General features: G+C 44.1%; 1 protein-coding gene across 1 annotated transcript in view; it reads left to right on the top strand.

Annotated features, from left to right (window-relative positions):
- GRB2 (growth factor receptor bound protein 2) overlaps positions 1-25,421 on the top strand; it is a 78,099-nt gene that overhangs the window by 44,503 nt on the left and 8,175 nt on the right. The window contains exons 3-4 of the mRNA XM_016189137.2: positions 17,760-17,857; positions 23,415-23,537. Coding sequence (XP_016044623.1) covers positions 17,760-17,857; positions 23,415-23,537 — 221 coding nt within the window. The remainder of the gene's footprint in view (positions 1-17,759; positions 17,858-23,414; positions 23,538-25,421) is intronic.

The following is a 25,421-nucleotide window of genomic DNA, read 5'->3' as shown; positions in this document are numbered from 1 at the left end:
GCAAACATTGTGCTCAGCAGTAAGTGAGAGCTATGGAGTGTGTGTGTGTGTGTGTGTGTGTGTGTGTGTGTGTGTGTGTGTGTGTGTGTGTGTGTGTGTGTGTAGGGCAAACATTGTGCTCAGCAGTAAGTGAGAGCTATGGAGTGTGTGTGTGTGTGTGTGTGTGTGTTCAGAGCCTCGCACATGCAGTTTCACTCTTCTGGGCTGCCCCCCACCCCCTGATTCATACAGAGAGAGGCAGGCAGAGGGAGAAACACCAGGGCATCTCCCATATGGTGCCAGGGTTAAAACCTGGACACATGGGTGGCAAGACATGCCTTCCCTGGTAAGCTACCCATACCCGTTCCCCATCCTTCCCATTCATGTAAGTTGCTGAGTTCACTGCCCACATAGGTAAGTATAAAAGAAGAAAAATAGCTTTGTAAGGAAATATTAAAACTAACAATGTGGCTAGGAGGCCTATTAAAATGAATTGGTTTCAAATTGCATTTTACTTAACTTGTTAGGGGGGAGTTCCCATACCTAGGATTTCCTTAGTTTTAAAGATTCTAGTGCATTTCACTAAGTACCTTCCATATTATAGGTGGGGTTTTTCTTTCTTTCTTTCCTTTTTTGATTTGATTTGATTAGGTTGCTTGGATAGAGACAGAAATTGAGGGAAGGGGCACGTGGGGGGCAGGGTTGGAGATGAGAAGAGACTCCTACAACCCTGCTTCACGAACACCTGTGAAGCTTTCCCCCGGCAGGTGGGGACTGGAGGCTTGAACTCAAATCCTTGTGCTGTGTAATGTATTCACTCAACCAGGTTTGCTACCACCTGGCCCCCATTTTTGCTTCTTCTAAATTCTAACTTAATGTGCGTTATAGCTTCTTTGTGGTGTTCATCTATGGACACACTTATTCATCCTCCCATTTCCTTCCATTGTTAGTTCACTGTGTACTGTGAAATAAGAGGATGGTGAATAGGATTTGTAATCAACACACGAGAGAACTTACCAACAAAGTCAATACCATTTCTACTGTCTCTAAAGAGCTTGTGATATTGCAAATGGTGTTCAGCTACTTCTCCTAAGAGCACTTGGCAGATAGGTCCTCACTCAAAGCTGTTGTCAAACTTCGCATGTTCCAATAGAATTCCTTCTTTGCTTTTATATGTAAATAGAACATAAGAGGGGGTCGGGCAGTGGTGCAGTGGATTAAGCGCATGTGGCGCAAAGCGCAAGGACCGGCGTAAGGATCCCGGTTCGAGCCCCCGGCTCCCCACCTGCAGGGGCGTCGCTTCACAGGCGGTGAAGCAGGTCTGCAGGTGTCTATCTTTCTCTCCCCCTCTCTGTCTTTCCCTCCTCTCTCCATTTCTCTCTGTCCTGTCCAACAACGAACAGCATCAACAATGGTATAACAACGAGGGCAACAAAAGGAGGGAAAAATGGCCTCCAGGAGCGGTGGGTTCATGGTGCAGGCACCGAGCCCAGCAATAACCCTGGAAGGGGAGGAAAAAACAAGAGCATAAGACAGATTTGGGCAGGACTGGAGCCCGTAGGGCCTCGTGACTTACTTGGCTTGCCAGATCTGCATTCAAGTCTGGCTGCTGGTGGTGTCAGGAATCAAACTTGGAGCCTTTCTATACTAATCTTGTGCTGTATCACTGCACTATCTCCCTGCCCCAGACACTTTCCTATTTAAAAGTTAACGAGATTTTTAAAAAGCCTAGCCAAAGGAAGCTAAAGAAGAGTGGCCAGTTAAGTAGGAAGAAAATCTAGTAATAGCGTGTCCTGGAAGCCAAGGAAACATTTTAGAGAGAAGGAAATGGCCACCTTTAATGAGCTGCCTGTAGACCACACCAGCAGGCTGGGGACAGATCATCTGTGACCTGGCTGAGTATTTTCAGTGGCGTGGTAAGAACAAAAGCATGCTTGGAGTGGCTTCACAGAGAACGGATAGGCATGGGAAAAGGGACACGCTGAAAGAAGTATTTAGGAGAACATTCACGGATGACTGCGACTTTGAAATGGATTGGTGAAAAGTGCAGGTGATGGGATGTGGATAGATGTGTGATAGAAGCATTTGTTGATGGTCAAATTCTTGTCACATTCTTTTGATAGTGCTCTACAAAATGGTCACCAAGTATTGGGAGTTGGGGAAGAACAGGAGGAAAGAAATTCAAGACAGGGCAGGCCTGGAGATAGCTCAACTGGTAGAGCGTGTGCTTTGCAGTGCAGGAGGACCCAGGTTTGAGACCTGAGTTACAGCTCTCAGCCATCACGTGGGAGCATTATGCATAGCAGGCACTCTGATTTCCCTCCTCTCTCCCTTTCTTCTTCTTCTAGCGTTTGCCCTTCTTCCGTAGCCAGTCAACAGCGTCAGGTTGAAGGCTGTCAGGAGCTGCTTGTTGCTGGCTTTGAAAGTGACTGGGATCCATGTGGATTCAGTCGGCTAGGAAGGATCGTCAGTTTCCCCAATGAATGGGGACTCACGGGATGCACCACGAGAAGGTCGATCCAATGCATCCTCTCTCTCCCTTTTATTCTCTGTCATAAAAGGAGCAAGGTGCATTGGGAGTGGTGGAATCGATCACACAGGTGTGAAGCTCTGACACACACAGAGTTGTAATAATTGAAAATTACAGCAAAAACAGAAAAAAATGTTTCAAGACTATTATTGATAGAAGTGTAGGAAAAGCAAAAAGCAGGTCTGTAAAGAAAGTGCCTGAAAGTACTTGAAACAGGCTGGCTTTCTCCCAGAGCTGTAAAGTATTACCTTAATGGTGGTAAAGTCAGCTAGGGGTCATGGAATTTGCATTCAGTCATTGTAGATGTGACAGCTCAGTCATCACAAATCTATTGCATGTGGCTGTTCAAGATATTAGTACCCCTTTACTGCGTGGAGGAAGGATGACACAGGTCTAATGGTAGCACTCTGTAGCTACAGATAGTGTCATATCTCCGTTAGTCACAGCACATTTGGTTATGTTTGTGATTTGGGACACTGCCTGTTTCTGGGGCTGAGAGCGTGAACCCCCGTGCCTGGTTAACCCTTCTGTTCCCAGGCAGCACAGATGTTGCTGTTAGTTCTTTGACTGTCCAGAGTCGTGGGTTGGCGTACATGTTTTCCACTTTAAGTGCTGCAGAAAACCAGGAAGTTGTTCTTCAAAGTCTGGAATGGAGGGCCTGACAAATCCATTGTTTGTATTAATACATCCTATTATTTAGACCTCTTAGTCCTTCTATTCTCTGCAGGTGGTGACGTTTCTGTAGGACGAAAGTGCTCATTTCCCTCATAGAACAAGTGTGTAGGTGCTTAGAGATAGAGCTGATAGGCTAGGCCTGGCTTGTCTTTTGGTGGTGCGTGCCAAGAGTAGCATGCTTGTTCCTTGACTGCTCCCACTCCCCAGCCCTCCCAACAAACCTCTTTCTGAGCCTTGCAGCTGCCTCGTTAATTGCTAGAGAGGCTTCCATTCCAGCAGTTAAAAGAGGGGTAGTTAATTTAGCCTGTCTGTTAATAAAGCTATATTTGTCTCTAGTTCCGTTAGAGAGGTGCTTAGGAAGGTTGTCATGTCTTCATGTCCTGAACTCGTGTCCATTTGCTTGAAGAAAGTCCGTTGGTTCCCACCAGTTATCACTGGTGCTTGGTGCCTGCATTGCTTCTCCATTCCTGATAGCTTAAAAATACTTTTTTTAACAGCGGGTAGGAGAGAGAGGAGAGAGAGAACAATCTACAGCACTGCTCCACCGCTCATGAAGCTTTCCCCCAGCAGGTGGTGGCCATGAACTTGAGCCCGAGTCCTCAGGAGTGGTAATGTGTTCTACTCTTTGAGGTGAACCACCACCTGGCCCCAAAAGTGGCCATTTTAGGGTCTGATAATGTTTATTTTGGAAGTACTATAAGAAATGACACAGGAGTGTTCGTGTATACTAGTCAAAATTGAACATTTTCATAGATTTCTAATGTGCATTTTATCTATTTGCCGTGGTGCCAAGGAATGAATCCAGGCACCACATGACACCACTTGACCAAATAGCCTAGTCCATTTTTTATTTTTATTTTTTGGCTGGGAAGACCATAGCTCTGCCTCACCGTCTACCCACAGAGCTCCCCTGGTACTACCCACGATGTTCCCTTGTGGTGGACTAAAATCTACAGCCTCACACATAGCAAAGGTATGTGCTGTACTGAGCTATTACCCAGCCCACATTATACCTATTTGAATTGGTTGTATGCAAAGTAGTGTCGGGGGGGGGGGGGCAGGCAGTAGCACTCCTGGTTAGACACACACATTACCGTGCACGAGGACCTGGGTTTGAACCTCTGTTCCCCACCTGCCAAGGGGGAAGCTCTGTGAGTAGTGAAGCAGCTGCTGGTGCCTTTCTCCTTCCCCTCTCGATTTCTCTCTGTCCTATCCAATAAGATAGAAAACGAAAAAGGAAAAAGAAAAAGAAAAAATGGTTGTGAGGAGCAGTGGATTCCTCCAGCAAGCACTAAGCCCAACAATAACCCTGGTGATCAAAAAAAGGTCGCGTCATCTGAGTGTAGGTACTTTCACGTAACTACATCATGGCCGGTGTTTTCATAGGTCTGAGTGCCTATCACTTTCATATGCGGCTTTCTCTTTGTTTATAAACCTTCTCCACCGGGTCCATATGGACACATAAGCAATTCTACCAAGCCTAGGCCAATTTTTGCATTCTTTTTATTTTAAATTGGGGCTGGGGAAACACCACAGCACCACCGCATGCCCATGGAGCTTCCCTAGCTACTGTGGTGCTAGGTTTTTTTGTTTGTTTGTTTGTTTGTTTTTAATATTTTATTTATTTATTTCCTCTTTTGTTGTCCTTGTTTTTCGTTGTTGTTGTAGTTATTGTTGTTATTGATGTGGCCGTTGTTAGATAGGACAGAGAGAAATGGAGAGAGGAGGGGAAGACAGAGAGGGGAAGAGAGACAGACACCTGCAGACCTGCTTCACCGCTTGTGAAGCGACTCCCCTGCAGGTGGGGAGCCGGGGGCTCGAACCGGGATCCTTATGCCGACCTTGTGCTTTGCACCACGTGCGCTTAACCCACTGAGCTACAGCCCGACTCCCGGTGCTAGGTTTTAAACCCAGAGCTTATACATGATAAGGCTCTCACCCTACCAGGTAAACTGTCACCTGTCCCCACCCCACATACCTTCTGTTACTTTCAGCATTTAACTCCAACATTAGCTCTCAGTATTTAAACGTGGTAGCACCATCACAGGAAGGCAGAACACAGCCTGAGTGATGAGACAGCAGTGACTCCTTTTATTGAGGGAACCAGATACTCTGCCTTCAGGTTGTTTTTTTTTCCCCCTCCAGGGTTATTGCTGGGCTCGGTGCCTGCACCATGAATCCACCGCTCCTGGAGGCCATTTTTCCCCCTTTTGTTGCCCTTGTTGTTGTAGCCTCGTTGTGGTTATTATTGCCATTGTTGATGTTGTTCATTGTTGGATTAGGACAGAGAGAAATGGAGAGAGGAGGGGAAGACAGAGAGGGGAGAGAAAGACAGACACCTGCAGACCTGCTTCACTGCCTGTGAGGCGACTCCCCTGCAGGTGGGGAGCCGGGGGCTTGAACCAGGATCCTTACGCTGGTCCTTGTGCTTTTGCTTTTGCGCCACATGCGCTTAACCCACTGCGCCACCGCCCGACTCCCCTTCAGGTTGTTTGGCTCTGGTTATGAATGGTTAGAAGTTGCCCTTTTTCTAGTTCCACCAGACATCTGAATTTAATTTTTTTTTTTTTGGGGGGGGATAGAAATTGAGAGAAGAGGGCTGATAAAGAGGGAGATAGAGACACCTGCAGAAGCTTCCCCCTTTAGGTGGGGACCAGGGGCTTGACCTTGGGTCCTCACACACTGTAATGTGTGTGCTGAACCAGGTGCGCCACCACCTGGCCCCCTGAATTTAACTTTCTACATAAGCCATGCAGTCAGTTTGCGAAGACTGTGTATTCACATATCCTCTTATTTACATATATGTACACACGTGTGTGTGTGTGTGTGTGTGTGTGTGTGTATCTTCCTAACTCAAACACTTCTGAGGGCAGGAACTGTGTCTTTACAACTTCTCAGCATAGTAGTTGCAATGTAATAGATGCTTAAATATGAACTTATGTGTAATTCAAAGAGGATAACTACTTTTGAAATATATTTTGTTGTATTTTGGACAGAGACAGAGAAATCGAGAGAATTGAGCGAGAGAGTAAGGAGACGCCTGCACTACTGCTCCACCACTTGTGAAGCTCGCCCTGCTCAAACCCCCTGGCCTCTTGCACACAACTATTATTATTTTTTGTTGTTTTGTTTTTTAAGATTTATTTTCTGTGTGAGAGATAGAGACCAGAGCACCACTCAATTCTGGCAAGTGGTGGTACCAGGAATCAGGCCTGAGGACTTGGGGGCCTAAGGCAAGCAAATTCTGTGTTCTAATATTGACCTGTCTCTTGGGCCCAGGAGTCTATAATTATAGCATGTAGTAATTACTAGATTATAGATCCCAGATTTGCATGCCTTTATCTTCTTTCTCAATTCCCCCATAACAATTAGGATACTAAACAGGACAGAACCTTCTGGATGCTTAGATTTTAAGGACCATGTAAAGCCGGGCTCTCTGGGGGCCAGGTGGTGTGCTGTACCAGGTACTAGGACCTGGGTTCAAGGCCCTGCTCTCCACATGCAGACAGGAAGCTTCACAGGGAAGCATACTACAGGTCTCTCTCTCTGTCTTAATTTCTGTGTCTATCCAAAATAAATAAATTAAAGAAAAGGCAAGGCTCTTTTGTAACTTCTCTCAAGTAGTTGATAGAATTTGGATACATCAGCATTCTTTTTGCCTCATAACAAATATGACTTCTTAATTTAATGAGCCCCACAGCATATATGTTAATGATTTGAAGGCTAATGTCAGAGTTCTGGAAGGAAACAAATGATAATCAAACCAACTTGAGGAGATTTTTTTTTTAACATGTTTTATTATTGCTGTTGTTGTTGTTGTTGATGATGTTGTTCTTGGATAGGACAGAGAGAAATGGAGAGAGGAGGGGAAGACAGGGGAGAGAAAGAGAGACACCTGCAGATCTGCTTCACTGCCTATGAAGCGACTCCCCTGCAGGTGGGGAGCCAAGGGCTCCATCCGGGATCCTTACACCATTCCTTGCATTTCGCGCCACATGTGCTTAACCCGCTGCGCTACCACCTGACTTCCAAGGAGATTCTTTAATAAGAGATTGTTCACAAAGCACGAGCAAGGTTTCTCTAGAGACCACAGGATTGTGCAGTGCTCAGTAACAAGGTAATTAACCTGCCTAAAAAAGCCAGTGGAGGGGGCTGGGTGGTGGTGCCCCTGGTCCCCTCCTGCTGAAGGAAAGCTTTGCAATTGGTGAAGTGGTGTTGAAGGTCTCTCTCCCTGTCCCTCTCTTTCCCCTCCCCCCATATCTCCATTTCTGGCTTTCTATCCAGTAAAGACTTTAAAAAAAAAAAAGTGGAACAAAGGAAAGGAGAGGGATTACCAGAATTTGGTGACTGGGGTCTTTAGTCAAGGATCTAAGACTCCCACAGAAATCGCCAGAAAGAGCCATTTGTGCCAGCTCTCCAGTGGTAGAGACCCTGAGTAGCTGGCAGGCAGAAAGCGCACAGAAGAGCTTCCTGATGTGGTCCAGAGGTCCATCCAGGGAGCAGAAACAGAGAGGAGTGTCGCAAGCAGCTCTGCAGAGACAAATGGAATGGAAGGCAGCCAGCACAGGAACACCACCTACCTTTAAAATTTAAGTGTTTTTACATGGTGATGTTAAAAGATGAATTTTTCCAACGCTCTATAGTCTGCCCACCCACCCCCCCTTAAACATTTATTTATTTTTGCCGAAGCACTGCTCTGCTTTGGCTTATAGTGGTACAGGGGATTGAACCTAGGACTTTGGAGCCTCAGGCATTAGAGTCTCTTTGCATAACCCTTATGCTTTCTAACCCTGCCCTAGTCTTTTTTTCTTTTCCAGTTCTTCTATAGTCATTTTTTCTAAAATGCTTTTCAAAAACAAAAGATGATCATTTACTTGCCCCAGTCCAAGCACTGTCCTCTTTTAGTCAGATAGCCACAGGTGTCCCCACCTGGTCTTCCTGAAGTTTATTTTTACAGCATAGCCAACAGAATATTGGAAAAAAATGCAAGCCCAAGTATCACCCTTTGGTGACTTCAGATTGTGGTCTCTGACATACCATTTTGAAATTCCTATTTGCGCATGCTTAGGCCATCCACAGGAGACCCTTGGAATCTCCCCCAGTGGTGGTTCTCTGACCCCCAGAGGAGATTAGGTCTTTAAATTTACTAATCCACATGTTCACTTTCTTGTGATTACCTGCTTGATTGCCTCCTTTCCCCTCTACCCTAAGGCTGAGGGTGGGGATTTACCACTCTACAGAGTCCTCCTTTGTCTGGTGTGAGGTTTTAAACTGTCCTAATTTGCCTGCTTTGGAAATGGAAAAAATATTTGTAACTAGCTGTTTTATTTCAAAAAATGGTAGCATCACAGGTGTGTATGGTTCCCTAGCCTTCAGTTTTTAGTGCTCCTTATGCACTTATCAGTGATTAACCAACTAACTGGAGTTGCTCCCCATCCTCTTCAGTTCAGTTCAGTCTTCTGAAGTAGCTCTTGGGTTACAGAATGACTGCAAATAGCATATCCTTTCGTTCACACCTTGACTGAGTAAGGCCTTAAGTGGAATGTAATAACTATTGTCACTAATTCTGGGGGAGATTGTTGAGAGCACCTGTCCTCTGGTTATTAGTGCTTGAGACAGTGGGAAGTGAGTAGAACTTAAAGGGAAGGACTGATGCATGAATGGTCACCTATAATCAAAAAATAGGTAGCTGTTGTTCCCCTAGATGGAGAGACTTTATTTTGTAATTCTATTTGTTTTTGTAATTCTTGTTTATTTTTGAGAGCGATTAGAGCACTGCTTAGCTCTGGTTTAGTATGAGGCTAGATACTTAACCTGCCACCCTATGAGGGCCTCGGGTATGAAAGTGTCTTGGGGAGCACTGCCTCTTATGCTCTCTCTCTAGTCTTTGTTTGGTTTTGGAAAAAGAGGACGCTTAACATTGAACCTAAGATTAAAAACTTACAACTAGTATGGTAGATAGCAAAGTCAGTAATTATATAAAGTAAAGAATTAGCTGTAGCTGAAGATTATTTGGGTCTTGTCAGCTACATAAAGATTTTCCATTTCCTTTTTTTAAAAGATATATAGGGACAGGATGGAGGAAATAATAGAATGTTTATACAAAGTTTCTAAAGTCCCCCAGCTTCAGTCCCCCAGCACCAGTATCACCAGAGCTGAGTTGTGTTCTGGTTTAAAAAAAAAAAAAGTGCAGAAATACAGGGTGAAAGATCAAAGCTTCCTTCAATGTGGTGGGGGCCAGACTGGAATCTGAGTCACAAGTCTGCTTGGCAAAGCAGCCCACTATCCAAGTCGTCTGTTCCCTGTCCCAGTCGCACTTTTCAGCTTAGGAAAGCTTAACCACTGAAATTTCATTCTATTTTTCAAATTACGTTTATTTTATGAGAGCACATGAAGCAGCACCTCTCTGGAATATGCAGTGTTGACAGTCAAACCCAGGGCCTCTCACACATACCAGTCCTGTACTCTACCAGCTGAGCCAGCTCTCCCGCAGTGACCACTAGACTTCATTAATGAAAGACAGGTGTGACCCAAAACCAGTCTGTTCCTCCATTTGCTTGATTAAATGGAAGCTCTTGGTGGTCCTCTGATAGTTTATTTGGGGACTAGTTTATTTGGGGACTGTTGTCTGTTCGATTAGGTTTCACTGCCTCCAGATTGATCTGGGTGGGGTAATATGACCTAAGTGTGAATTGACTTCCTGTTTTGTTAAAATGTCATGAGTGGCTTTTCTTAATGATAAGTGAGCCAACCAGGTGAGGTTGATGAGATTACCAGAAAAGATCTGTCAGAGAAAGGAAATCTCCACAGTCTGTGTGACCTACTTCACCAGCCCCTTACTCTTTTGTTACTCACAAGTGATCTTGAACCCGTAATCATTGTGTGTGATCATTTTCTGTCTACATCAACATAACTGCCATTCAGGAGAAGACTGGAAAAGTCCAAGGGTTTCCAAACTGTCTTTAGTAAAAAAAAAAAAAAAAAATTAGCTGGAAGAGTTGTTGCTATTTGAGTTAAGAACCTCCAGATGTCAGTCACAAGTCAAACATGCAGACTGAACCAGGCACCTTAACTTCCAGGAAGTGCCTCCATGCTGGAGGAGTAACTGTATGGACATGTGCTTGCAAATAAAGCTCCCCCCCCCCTCTCTCTGCAGTCCACCCTCAGCCCCCCACCCCACTTGGTTACTGACTTTGCATTCCCAACCTACCCACCCCATATTCCCACTTCTATGCTTTTTGCCTGGAGTAGTAGAAGCAGTCTTGTGGGAGAGATTTGGGAGACTCCCTTTTGAAATATATCACATGGAAATCTTTGCCAGTGCTACTTAAGTTACGGGAAGACATACTGCTTAATTCAATGACTTCCTTATTTTGCTTCCCCTTCTTTGGGGGGAATAAACTCATGACAGTCAGTCTTCCGTCCAGGATCTGTTTAAGAGGCTGCCGTCTATCTCCTTCCTACCTTCCTTGTGTGAAACAGTGTCTGCTCAGTAAGACATGACCAGGTTGTGGCTTCTTCATACTTGTAATCATGCAGCATAGACATCAGCTTGATGGTTTCCGTGGGACCAGTGACATTAATTGTGAAACTACCTTTGAGTTGGTCAGCTCGTCATTAAAGTTCAGAGCCACTTATCTATTCTGTGGGTGTTCTTCACGAACTGGCACGAGGTAAAAAAGCAAGCAGTGTAGCCAAGATGTTTTTCATTTGTCGAGCAAAAAGTGTTAACAGATGGAGCTGGTGATTTTAAGGCATTTATCAGAAGTGTTGGTGATGAATCAGTGTAGTTTGTCATCTAAGGGAGGGAGCTTCAGAAGCTGAAGTACATTCTAACAGTTCCTATAAGTTCTTACCTCCTGGTGCTGATAGAACAAGGGCAGAACCATCAGCCAGTGCTGAGCAGTGCTCTGGCCTCTCTATCTTTCTGTCTGTGTTTATCTTACTAAAATATATAAACAGGGAGTCGTGCAGTCTCGCAGCCAGTTAAGCGCAGGTGGCGCCACGCGCAAGGACTGACATAAGGATCCGGGTTCAAGCCCCAGGCTCCTCACCTGCAGGGGAGTTGCTTCACAGGCAGGTCTGCAGGTGTCTATTTCTCTCCCTCTCTCTCTCTCCCCCCCCATTTCTCTGTCCTATCCAACAACAACAACATCAGTAACAACAGCAATAATAACTACAACAATAAAACAACAAGGGCAACAAAAGGAAATAAATAAATAAATAAATAATTTTTTTTAAGTAGAAAGGATGGATTAAAAATATTTTCAGTCCTTCTAGAAGCAAGCACAGAAGTCTTCCACTTGTGTACGTGTTTTCAGGATTAAACAAGAATCCTCTGTTAAAATGTTGATGCCTGTGAACATTACAGCAAAGATGTCTACTTTAGTGAAGGTGACATCGCTTATGTACAAGGCAAAGCAAAGTCTGTGAAGTGTGTGCCTACTCGGACAACTGAAATGTAACTGTCCTTTTTTGTCAGTACCCGGCCACCCCATCATCTGGGGCTCTAGTCAGGGAATCCTTGGCTTCCCACACAGATATGATGGGCCTAGACCTCTAATAGATCCCCCTCTCCACCACTGCTGGTCACTTCCATCAGGTCTTTTAACTATTTGAGAAGCTTTGAATTGGTATGGAGATTTGCATTGCCTTTTGAATAGTCTTTGGTTTCAGGTGGGGGGAAGCAAGAGTAGATAATATTTTCTTTTTTTTTTTTAAGAATTTATTTATTCATGAGAAAGATAAGAGAAAGAACCAGACATCAGGTACATGTGCTGCTGGGGATTGAACTCGGGATCTCATGCTTTAGAATCCAATGGTTTATCTGCTGCACCACCTCCCAGATCACAGTAGATAATATTTTCAAAACCGCACATATCCATTTTTTAAGAACCACATGATGGGGAGTTGAGCAGTACACAACGGGTTAAGCGCACGTGGTGCAAAGCTCCTTAAGGATCCCGGTTCCAGCCCCCGGCTCCCCACCTGCAGGGGAGTCACTTCACAGGCTGTGAAGCAGGTCTGCAGGTGTCTATCTTTCTCTCCCTCTCTTCCTCTCCTCTCTTCATCTCAGTCTCTGTCCTATCCAACAATGACATCAGTAACAACAACAATAATAACTACAATAATAAAAAACAAGGGCAACAAAAGGGAAAATAAATAAATAAATAAATATAAAAATTAAATTTAAAAAAAAAGAACCACATAACATAGAAAAGTAAGGGAGTCAGGCGGTAGCGCAGCGGGTTAAGCGCACGTGGCGCAAAGTGCAAGGACCAGAGTAAGGATCCTGGTTTGAGCCCCCGGCTCCCCACCTGCAGGGGAGTCGCTTCACAGGCAGTGAAGCGGGTCTGCAGGTGTCTTTCTCTCCCCATCTCTGTCTTCCCCTCCTCTCTCTATTTCTCTCTGTCCTATCCAACAACAATGACATCAATAACAGCAACAATAAAACAACAAGGGCAACAAAAGGGAATAAATAAATAAATATTTAAAAAAGAAAGGAAGAAAGAAAGAAAAGTAAGGGACTGGGCTGTTGCACATCTGGTTTAGCTCGCACTTTGTAATACACAAGGACCGAGCGAGGTTCAAGGCTCCAGTCCCCACCTGTAGAGAAGCTTCACTAGTGGTGAAACAGTGCTGCAGGTGGTCCCCCCCCTCCACCATCACACACAGGTTTTTGTTGTTGTTTTTGCCACCAGGGTTATCACTGGGGCTCAGTGCCTACACTACAGATTTGGTACTATCAGTGACCATTTTTACCTTTTTTTTTTTTTTGACAGGACAGAGAAATTCAGGAGAAAGACATCTGCAGACCTGCTTCACCACTTATGAAGCATACTTCTGCATGTGGGGAGCAGGGGCTTGAATCTGGGTGATACCTGCACTTAACTAGGTGCTCCACTGCCCAGCCCCCAATAAATATTTTTTTTTTGTAAAATAGAGAATGTGATGAAGAAAATTGCAATTTCTGAGCATTCTTTAATAGAATAGTAATGGTAAGGTGGATGAGATATCATAATCGTTATGCAAACAGACTTTCTTTTTTTAATTTTTATTTATTTGTTTTCCCTTTTGTTGCAAAAAGACTTTCATTTCTGATACTCTGAGGTCCCAGATTCAACCGCTTGTACCACCACCATAAGCCAGAGCTGTTCATCACTCTGGTAAAAATAAATATGGTAAGCCGCCATTGCACAAGCTTTTCAAGTCTTACCGTACTATCTTCTTCCCTCTTTTCTTGGAGTTGTGAAAGCGCTGTACCTGAGGTATATATAAGTAAGTTTTTTTCAGTGTGTGATTGAATTATAATATTATACTCGCCTGAGTGAAATATTGCTAATTTCCATTGAATGGGATAATAGATGGTCATATATCACAAGTATGTGATTCAGCGAAGTTGTGCAAACTGAGCATGCCCAGATGACAACCACATTAATCAGGAGATACCTTACCGAATTTCTCAGAAGCTGCCATTGCATCACTCTCCACTGCTTGGATTGGTTTTAATTCCTTGGAGTAAACCTGACATTCCTTATCTTTAGGCTTCTTCCTGGTTTAGGTTCTAACATTGTTTTCTGTCTCTCTCTCTCTTTTAAACTTTGCTGAAACTTGTCTCTTCCTCCTTTCACAATCTTATCTCTTAAGCAATCTGCTTCCGTTAAACCCAAGTGTTTTGTGTGACTAAGAAGTCACAACTTAAGGGAACATGGAGGCTGGAGTACAGCATTCAGCTGTGGGGTAAGAGCTACAAACATCCCTTGGAATTTTCAAAACTGAACAAAAATTTAGTTGGATTCAACTGTCATTAAGAGGTAACAAGTGGGGCCAGGTGGTGGTGCACCTGGTTGAGCACACTGGTTACAGTGCACAAGGACCTGGGTTTGAGCCCCCAGTCCCCACCTGCAGGGGGAAAGCTTCGCAAGTGGTGAAGCAAGGCTGCAGGTGTCCCTCTGTCTCACTCTCTCTCTATCTCCCCCTTCCCTGTCGGTTTCTGGCTGTCTCTATCCAATAAATAAAGATAATTTTTTTAAAAAATTAAAAAGAAAAAAGAGGTAACAAGTGAGCAAGTGCTGAGCTGCCTTCTTTTGGGGGAAATGGCTATGGGAGCAGCTTCCTCATTCTCAGAACTCTTCAGCGGCCTTTAAAAATGACTTGTGGAGGTGTGAACTTTCATCTCCACCACAGCAAGCAAGTACAGCCTTCATACTTCGTGGTGCAAACTCATCTACATGTGGTTCCGGTCCCCTTTTCTGCTCCACCTGCAACTCCACCTGCTGCTGTTCATTTGTGTCCTTTCCCATCTTAAACATTTAAGTAAAAGTTCAAGTCTGCCCTCCTGGGCTCAGGGCTTGCATGTGAACACTGATGAGCTGACAGTTCACTGGTGGAGAGACCTGCTCCTGACTTATGCGGATACTTGGGGTGAGCAGGCACGCGCACGCTTTCTCCTGTACTTTGCTAACAGAACGGACCTTAAGTTTAAAAATCTATACGGGAGTCAGGCGGTAGCGCACGTGGCGCAAAGTGCAAGGACCGGTTCGAGCCCCCGGCTCCCCACCTGCAGGGGAGTCACTTCACAGGCGGTGAAGCAGGTCTGCAGGTGTCTATCTTTCTCTACTCCTCTCTGTCTTCCCCTCCTCTCTCCATTTCTCTCTGTCCTATCCAACAACGACGACATGAATAACTACCACAATAAAAAAAAAAAAAAAACATGGCCAACAAAAGGGAATAAATAAATAGATAGATAGATAGATAGATATTTTTTTTAGATTTTATTTATTTATGAGAAAGATAGGAGAGTGAAAGAACCAGACATCACTCTGGTACATGTGCTGCCAGGGATTGAACTCAGGACCTCATGCTTGAGAGTCCAAAGCTTTGTAACTGCGCCAGCTCCCAGACCACAATAAATAAATACTTTTTAAAAAACGACATTTAAAAAAACAATGTACATGTATGCATAGCAATACTTGACTTTCCAGTAAAGTAATAATTGGGACTCAGATGCTCCACAGAACCCGAATCTGTAGCCATCCATGTCCTCAGTGTTGCATTAAAATCAACTAACCACATTTGCCCCTATTTTGTTACCTTGGGTGATCTGGTGTCACGTCTGGGAGTTGTCCTGGAGTTTCCCTGTTGGGGAGAACTTAAAGGAGGGGTCCTCCTAGTGAAGGTGGTAATTTGTAGCTGCCTTTTCCTGCATTCCTTCTTTTTGGTAGATAACAGAATCCTGACGTTAAGCAGCTATTAAAATACTTGCTTTGCTCTCATGCTGCTTGAGTCTTTTCTGATACCTGCGCAGTGAAGCTGCGTGCTACCTCCTGAGGTCACCCCCTGCGTGTAATGCTGGTGGAGCAACTCAGCACTCAAGCCCCACCTCATCCAAGTTGTGCACTTTCTGTTGTCGGCCTTAGGATACAGCACAGTGTCCAAAGTGAAGTGTATGAAATACTTGAAAGTGTGAATACAGCTGAGGAGGTAGTATAATGGTTATGCAAAAAAAGACTTTCATGCCCGAGGCTACAAAGTCCCAGGTGCCACCAGAAGCCAGAACTGAGCAACACTGGTTAGAATTCAAAAACTGTGAATGAATTTTACCTGTTAGTTTGCATCATCATGGTATTTATAGTAAAAATTTTTAATTTTTTAAGGGAAAAATGTTGAAAAAAGGTTTCAGCACTGACACTGGTGGGATTTCCCGGTAGCTGAGTTTTTGTTTTGTTTTCCTAAAGCTCCCCATTCACATTTATTAGTTCTTGCAGGGTTTTCTTTCTTACCTTGCATACTTAAATCCAGTGACTTACACTAAGGGCAAGAGATTGGCCAACCTCACCGACAGGTGCTAGCTGTAAAACTCCTCAGAACACAGAAAAAGAAAATTCAAAGAAAATTCACTGGAGGTATGCTAATACAGATGGGGTGTTTTTGTCAGTTAATCTATCAATCTTATTTCTTCATGTGTATCATTTTGAAATATGAGTATGTACACACTGTGTACTCTAAAGCAACCCAGGTTCTACTGGTTACAGCATCTTGGATAATTTGCTTTGTTTTATTTAAGGATTTATTAGCCAAAAGAGCAGGAAAGTGAGTTAGAACTAGAACATCCATCTGACATGTGTGGTCCTTTGAATCAAACTCAGGGCCTCATGCTTGCAAGTCATATATCACCTCCAGAACTGTGATGATTTATTTTGTTAAGAATTCTGCTAGTTGCCCTGGAGGTGGTGTTGAACCCTAAGGCATGATGTCACAAGTTGGATCCCCAGCATCACGTGTGCCAGAGTGATGCTCTGGCGCTCGCGCTCTCTCTCTCTCTCTCTCTCTCTTTCTCTCTAAGCTTTTGATTTTTTTTTTTTTTTTAAGGAGCATGGTGGTAATGCACCAAATAGACTACATAGGTTACCATGTGCAAAGGCCCAAGTTCAAACCCTCAGTTTCCACCTGCACAAGTTGTGAAGCCAGTGTTGTGGGTGTCTCTACTTACCTACTTTCTCTTACTTAACTCTTTCTGTTAAAAAGAAGAAGAAAGCAGTGGAGTTCTAGTGTAGGCACTGAGCCCCAGTGATTAGCCTACTGGCCAAGAATAAAAAAAAAAGATTTTCTTCCTTTTTAAAAAATTGAACTTGAAAGCATAAAGTCCAGAGTTCTGTACCTGGCTTTACATGTGCCAGAGTGACGCTCTGGCTCTGTTTCTCTCCCCCTCCTCCTCTGTCTCCTTAACAAATCTACATATATATATATATTCTGCAAACTTTGTTTTAGAACTTTTTTTATAGTAATAGACATTGACTGCCAGTAGTCTCCATTGTTCATCGTCATCTTTTTTTAAAAAATATTTATTTTCCCTTTTGTTGCCCTTGTTATTTTATTGTTGTAGTCATTATTGTTCTTTATGTCATCGTTGTTGGATTGGAGAGAGGAGGGAAAGACAGAGAAGGGGAGAGAAAGATAAACATCTGCAGACCTGCTTCACTGCTTGTGAAGCGACTCCCCTACATGTGGGGAGCCGGGGGCTTGAACCGGGATCCTTCCGCTGGTCCCTGCACTTTGTGCCACGTGCGCTTAACCCACTGCGCTACCGCCTGACTCCCCATCATTATCTTTTAACAGTCACCATTGGAGTTGGACCCACATTCAGTTGTTCTTCTAAGTGACCAGCTGTGGGGTGGGTGTGTGTGTGTGTGTGTGTGTGTGTGTGTGTGTGTGTGTGTGTGTGTGTGTGTGTGTGTGTGTGTGTGTGTGTGTAAAACAGGCCTGATTTGTGAACTCAAGAGTGCAAGGCCCCAACTCATAATAAAGAATCATTCAGATATCTGGTCTCCAGGTATCTCCCGTGAACTGAGCTGTTGGAATGGGTCTAGTACTTTAAATGGGTATGGTAGTGTTTGGTGGTAGGCCTGTTCTTACCATAGCTGACACAGGTAATAAGGAATCTGCTCCTGCATCTCATGCATGCCACTTAGCCACCTGCCCAACCATCAGATTATACCATCTACAGACAACATTGCTTTAGTGGCTCTGCCTCTAGAGTGAGAAGGAAATGATTGATTTCCCCCTTTGTTTTCAGGTTTTGAATGAAGAATGTGATCAGAACTGGTACAAAGCAGAGCTCAATGGGAAAGATGGCTTCATTCCCAAGAATTACATAGAAATGAAACCACATCCGTAAGTTGTACTCTTCTGATCTCCCAAAGATGAGACCTGCTTATACTTATTTCAAAAAATGTTTTTAAAACCGAGATGACTGGGATATTATATGTCATACATCTTGTCTTTCCGGGGACTTAACTAAGCATATTCATCCTGCATGTCAGTGGTGGGTGATAATGATAGTAATAGTCACATGTTTTAGATTGATAATGATTATTGCTGATCTTTAAATAATGAATTACTTCGATTAAAAACAGTTACATTTCAGATCCAGGAGATCGTACATTGGGTAAACTCTTGGACTCCAGGTTATGAGGTCCCAAGTTCAACTCCCAGCATCCCATGTGATAGAGCACTGTTCTGGTTCTCTCACTCTCCTGTCCCACTACCACTAACATATCTTTCATACAACCAACATGTTCATTTGCATGATACTGTTTTTATGTATGTCTACCTTCTTACAAAAATCAGTGTTTTTCTGATCAGGTCATATAGCCTATATTGTCACATAATTCTTCTCTTTAAAATATCTTAATAGGGGGGGCCAGGTAGTGGCTCACCTGAATGAGCACACATGATACAATGCTCAAGGACCCAGGTTTGAGACCCCGGTCTCAACCTACAGGGGGAAAGCTATTTAATAGGGATTAGGTAGTGACACGTAACTGCACGTTAATGTGAAAGGATCTAGGTTCTAGGATCTCCCCACTCCATCTGCAGAGGGAAAACTTCACAAGTGGTCAAGCAAGTCTGCAAATGTCTCTCTTTAATCTCTTTGCCTCTCTCTTTATCTCTCTTATGCACACTTTCTCCCTCAGTATCCTCTGTCCCTCTCAGTTTCTTTCTGCCCTATCAAACAAAATAAATAAAAGTTGGGAGTCGGGCTGTAGCGCAATGGGTTAAGCGCAGGTGGCGCAAAGCACAAGGACCGGCATAAGGATCCCGGTTCGAACCCCGGCTCCCCACCTGCAGGGGAGTCGCTTCACAGGTGGTGAAGCAGGTCTGCAGGTGTCTATCTTTCTCTCCTCCTCTCTGTCTTCCCCTCCTCTCTCCATTTCTCTCTGTCCTATCCAACAATGACAACAGCAATAATAACTACAACAATGGCAACAAAAGGGAATAAATAAAATAAATATTTTTTAAAAATAAATAAATAAATAAATAAAAGTTTTAAAACTCTTAAAAATATTTTAGAGCAAAGGACTTCAAGCATGAGGACCTGAGTTCATTCCCCGGTCCACCTGTGCCGGAGTGATACTATGCCTTATCTCTCTTGATAAATAATAGCCTATAAATTAAAAATCAAAACAGTCTGTAAATTAAAATGCCTGTCTCACCTTTGAGGCAGGTCTTTGTTTTACTGTCTTTTCTTGGTGACCATTTCTTGACTTGTTTATTCTAATAAACTTTCTTTTTTTTTTAATATTTTATTTATTTGTTATTGAGTAAAGACAGAAATTGAGAGGGGAGTGGGAGATGGAGAGGGAGAGAGACCGACAGACACCTGCAGCCCTTCTTCACCACTCGTGAAGTTTCTTTCCCCCTGTAGGTGGGGACCAGGGCCTTGAACCTGGGTCCTTCTACAGTGTAGCATGTGCACTCAGCCAGGTGTGTCACAGCCAGGTCCCTCTAATAGATTTTCTATAACCTTAAAAAGTATTTTAATGATAAAGTGCCTGCATGACAATCTCATTTTTTTTTTAAATAAGGCAGATAAAAATTGAGAGAGGAGGGGAAGATCAGGAGAAAGAAAGTCATGTGAAGACCTGTTTAAACACTCATGAATCGGAGTTTTATATTACAGACACAAAGTATACTCCAGTTGGGGAGTATCCCAGAGCCTTGAATCTCCTTTGTGAAGGTGTCCGCGCCACCACAGGAAGGCTCAGAGTAGGTTCTATAGCTGTTAACAGCACAGAAAACTGGATTCTCCCCCCCTTTTTTTTTAGAAGAGGAAAGTTTAAAATAAACTTGACCTAGAAACCAGGTGGTGTGCCCAGCACGGCACAGCACAGCACAGCACAGCACAGGCGCTTACCTTACCATGTGTGACGCCAGCTGTAAGGGGGAAGCATCATGAGTGGTAGTGCAGGTGTCTCTCTTTCCCTTCCCATAAAAAGAAAGTTTAAAAAAAAAAAAAAAAAAACAGGGCTGGGTGGTGGCACACCTGGTTGAGCGCACATGCTGCAGTGCACAAGGACCCCGGTTCGAGCCCCTGGTCCCCACCTGCAGGGGGACTGCTTTGCAAGTGGTAAAGCAGGTCTGTAGGTGTCTCTGTCTCTCTCGCTCTCTAGCTTCCCTCCTCCTCTCAATTTCTGGCTGTCTCTATCCAATAAAGATAATAAAGAATAAAAGTTGAAAAAAGAGAATTTTTTTTTTTTTAAAGTGTGCAGGCCCCAGCAATAACCAAGGTGACAAAAAAAATAATAGGGCGGAGGGTAGACAGCATAATGGTTATGCAAACAGACTCTCATGCCTGAAGCTCCGAAGTCCCAGGTTCAATCCCCTGCACCACCATAAGCCAGAGCTGATCAGTGCTCTGGTGTAAAAAAAAATAATAATAATAATGATGATAATAATAATGGAGCCTGACCACATACATTATGTTAACTAACGCAGACTGAGTACATACGCAACACAGGTTGTATTTGCTGGGGTGGATCCAGATACGTGCATTTCCCATTCGGTGTTTATGGATGGGAGCTGATGGGATATACTAAAGAATTTAATTGGGAAACGCGCGCGCACACACACACACACACACCAGCTTTCTCTCCTGTTTGTTGTATTGTAGTGTAAGATGTAAACCCATCTTTTAAAGATTTTTATAGTTTTTATCTTAGCTGTGTATTTTTTTTCCCATTTGTTGCTCTTTTTTTATCATTGTTGTTGTTATTGCTGACGTTGTTGTTGGATAGGACAGAGAGAAGTTGAGAGAGGAGGGGAAGACAGGAAGAGAAAGATAGACACCTGCAGACCTGTGAAGCGACCCCTGCAGGTGGGGAGCCGGGGGCTTGAACCTTGGCGCCATGTGTGCTTAACCCACTGTGCTTAACCCGGCCCCAGCTGTGTATTTTTTTTAATAGGAGCCCAGGGAGATAACTCAGTAATAGAACAGAAGACTTGGTACCTCAGGTTTGATCCCTTACACTACTTCTGCCAGAACTGAGTTCTGCTTGGTGTTCTCTCTCTAATAGAAATAAATTTTTTAACTTGAAGATAAAATTAGTTTAATTTTCAGCTGGGGGACAAGAAGATACTGCAGGAGCCAGCTAGATCTGGCTCCTTAGCAAAGCACCTACTCGCCGTGATTGCCTCGAGCATCCTAGCAACACCACGGGAAGCACTGATGTACTTGGGGAAGCTTTGTGGTATCTTTCCATCACTATGTCTCTCTGTCAGCACACACACACACACACACACACACACACACACACCCACCCACCCACCCACCCACCCCGGGTAGGGGGCCGGTTTGCCTGGAACAGTGAAATCCCATATACATGAGGTCCTGGCAACATCAAGACATTTAAAAAGAGCTACAGCCATACTGGTGTTTTCATACACCATAAGGGAAGCCAGCTGCAACAGTTGCTGCCTCTGGAAGCTTGAGGAAAGAGCTGTTATTTTCACTTGATGAACACCTAGGCTAATTTGGGGGGGGGGGGCGTAGGGGGAAAAACCCTTCCTGGTGAGAGGACATGAGGGGTGGGGTCTAGGAAGAGGAAGCTGAGTAGCTGGTGTTGACAGCCGCCCCCCCAGCCGGGTGCCCAGCCAAGGGCATTATCAGCTTGAAAGCACCAGAAATGAAAACTGAAGATCTGCACATGTTCTCTATGGTAGAACCAGCCTGGTTTGGCCTGACCTTTGGACACCACAGGACTTACCCTTGGTTACTTGTAGGAACAGGAGGGTGGGTTGTCCCAGCTCCTCCCAGCCTTGCGTTATGGTAGCCAACACGAGAATGACGCAGTGGGGAGGTTCGGGAACCTTTAAATTACTGGTGGCAACTCCTGGGTGAATTCCTGCCTACTAGCTCACACTTTGCTGTTGGAATGTCAGTTTGGTATGTTCAGAATATGCTGCAATGTGCTTGCTTGTCGTAAAGATAAACCCTTCAGTCCCCAACACCACCAGAAGCCAGAGCCAAGCAGTGTTCTGGTGTAAATAAGTAAGTAAATAAATGTATGTTGGGTTTATAATGCTTATGGATTATTTCCTTTTTATTCTAGTGTATATATTTGCCCATGTAAAGAGTAATGAAGATAAGTCTTTAGTAGCTACAAGTAGCATTCTTTAATGCTTTTTTTTTAAAAAAGTAACACCTAAAAATATATATATAATAACACCACCCCCCAATCCTATGATTTTGTTAGTGTCTCCTTTCTTAAATAAGTAAATTTAAAAAATAATAATAACATCTGACAGCTTTGAAAAGAGAACACTGATTCCAGGTAATCCATCTGTTGAATAATGTTTCCTGTGTGACAAGTAGGCAGCTCTCACTTTGGGCTGTTTTCAAGGTGGTTCTCTTTCTGCTGGTCAGGCATAGGCCAGTTGTCCCATCTTCTGTCATCAGGAACAGAAGAACCTGTTACTTGTTTCAAATAGAAAATTGAGTTGTGGGAGTTGGGCGGTGGCGCAGCTGGTTAAGTGCACGTGGTGCAAAGCGCAAGGACCGGCATAAGGATCCCAGTTCCAGCCCTGGCTCCCCACCTGCAGGGGAGTTGCTTCACAGGCGGTGAAGCAGGTCTGCAGGTGTCATATCTTTCTCTCCCCATCTCTATCTTCTCCTCCTCACTCCATTTCTCTCTGTCCTATCCAACAGTGATGACATCAATAACAACAATAATAACTACAACAATAAAAAAACAAGGGCAACAAAAGGGAATCAATAAAAAAGAAAAAGAAAATTGAGTTGTGCAGTTCGCAAGCTCTGTATACACTAAATTACGATGTCCCTGATCCTTCCTAAAAGCTAAAGTCTGAGCAGTAACCGCAGAGAAGCCTTGGGAGCAGTAGTGCTAGCCTTAGTTACCAGCCGAGCCGCGTCTCCTTTTAGGCTGTTAGAGAAGTAGTCCTGTCTCCAGCTTCAAGGTCTCCAGGGTTCCTGTCCCATTTCCCTTATTCCCACTATAGTCGACCTGCAAACTTATCATCGGATGGCTACAAGAAAGGGCCTGCCTCCCTTAAGTGATTCATCCTGAGCTTTAACTCAGCAAGCCTGGATTTCCCCAGTGCTTCGTTGATGAGTCATATGGAGCCCAGTGGGCTTTGGCCTAAGAAGCTCTTTTCTTCAGTGTCTTCCTCTATAGAAAGAGTAGCCCAGATCGTGCCTGGCCTTCTGAGTCACTTTTTTCTAGAGCGGAGAAAGGTGACACCTTTGAAGGGAGAAGGCCTGTGTGGAGGGAGTGACTGACCAATCCGTGCAATTGTGCGTGTTGAGACTAGAAGGTAAAGAGGAAGGCCCCATCCTCTAGCAAGGAGTGTCCTGTTCCTTACTTTTCTGAGGCTGGATATCCCGTTTCTCTGTAGGGAAGCAGATGTTGACTGGCTTGCCTTCCTTCCTTAGGTGGTTTTTTGGCAAAATCCCCAGAGCCAAGGCAGAAGAAATGCTTAGCAAACAGCGACATGATGGGGCCTTTCTTATCCGAGAGAGTGAGAGTGCGCCTGGGGACTTCTCCCTCTCTGTCAAGTAAGTATTTCCTGCTTTGGTTGCCTGGAATCCTCTCTCCAACTAAGACAACTTACCAAACCATGGGCTGGGTGTCTGGCTACATATACTGAAAGTTGCAGACTGGTAGAGGTTTAACCTAAACAGCAGTTTACAAGCCTGAAATTCTTCCATTAAAATCCTGTTTCTGTGCAAGGACCAGAGTAAGGATCCCGGTTTGAGCCCCCGGCTCCCCACCTGCAGGCGATGAAGCAGGTGTCTGTCTTTCTCTCCTTCTGTCTTCTCCTCCTCTCTCCATTTCTCTCTGTCCTATCCAACAACAATATCAACAACAGTAATAATAACTACAACAAAACAAGGGCAACAAAAAGAAATAAATATGAGGGAGTCGGGCGGTAGTGCAGCGGGTTAAGCGCACATGGTGCAAAACGTAAGGCCTGGCTTAAGGTTCCCAGTTCGAGCCCCCGGCTCCCACCTGCAGGGCAGTCACTTCACAAATGGTAAAGCTGGTCTGCAGGTGTCTGTCTTTCCCCCTCCATTTCTCTCTGTCCTATCCAACAGTGACAACATCAACAACAACAATGAAAAATAACAAGGGCAACAAAAAGGGAAAAAAATAAATATTAAAAAATTAAAAAGTACCGGCATAAGGATCCCGGTTCGAACCCCGGCTCCCCACCTGCAGGGGAGTCGCTTCACAGGCGGTGAAGCAGGTCTGCAGGTGTCTGTCTTTCTCTCCTCCTCTCTGTCTTCCCTTCCTCTCTCCATTTCTCTCTGTCCTATCCAACAAGGACATCAACAATAATAACTACAACAATAAAAAAAAAAAAAGGGCAACAAAAGGGAATAAATAAAATAAAATAAATATTTAAAAAATTAAAAAGTAAATGAATAAATATTTTTAAAAAGTAAATGAATAATTTTTTTTAATCCTGTTTTCTGGCTCCTCCTAAACGTTGGTTCTAGCTACACTTCACACAGCTTGTGCTTAACAGTGCCCCTCATCCCCATGTTCTCCCATTCGTGCCTGAATGTGCACCAAGCACCCTGTCCTGTGAGGTTCCTGCAGCTCTGGCAGCTCCACAGCTCTCGCTTTTACCAGAGTCTAGCTTGAACCTACCAACACCACCCTAGGCCTCTCACACTGTTTCTTTTTTTTTTTTTTTTTTTTTTTTTTAATATTTTACTTATTTTATTTTTGAGAGAGATGCAGAGGGAGAGAGACAGAAACACCAGAGCACTGCTCAGCTCTGGCTTATGATGGTGCGGGGGATTGAACCTGGGACTTTGGAGCCTCAGGCATGAGAGTCTGTTTGCATAACCATTATGCTATCTCCCCCACCCACACTGTTTCTTTTTAAAGCACAAAGGTTGGAGTGGGCTTGTTTGCCTAGTGGTAAATTGTTTTATTATCTTTATTTATTGAATAGACACAACCAGAAATCGAGAGAGAGAGAGAGAGAGAGAGAGAGAGAGAGAGAGACACGCTTGCAGCCCTGCTTCACCACTCGTGAAGCTTTTCCCCTGCAGATGGGAACTGGGGGCTTGAACCTAGGTCCTTGCCCACTAGAACACGTGTGCTCGACCTGGTGCTCCACCACCTGGGCCCTCCCAGTGGTGACCTGAACTATGGAGGGAAAGTGGCTCGGAAGGCAAAGGGACGCAGGGAGTTTTACCACTTGGGAATCCTGGAGAATATCAATCCGAGCTTTTGGGACTCTTAAGCAGATCGTTCCTCATTTGTGAAATAAGGATTTTGAATCTGCCGTGTCTGTGACCTGTTTCTACTTTTACTCCTTTTTATCTAGTTAATAAGAACCTCTCTCCAAGGAATCTTAGAAATCAATCCATCATTTGTGTGACAAAGAGATTATTGAATTAAAAGCTCAGGTTGCTTTTATTACA

This window comes from Erinaceus europaeus, chromosome 12 (genome assembly GCF_950295315.1).
Source record: "Erinaceus europaeus chromosome 12, mEriEur2.1, whole genome shotgun sequence".
Taxonomy (NCBI): domain Eukaryota; kingdom Metazoa; phylum Chordata; class Mammalia; order Eulipotyphla; family Erinaceidae; genus Erinaceus; species Erinaceus europaeus.
Note: the sequence above shows the minus strand (reverse complement) of the source record. Positions and strands in the feature narration are given on the sequence as shown.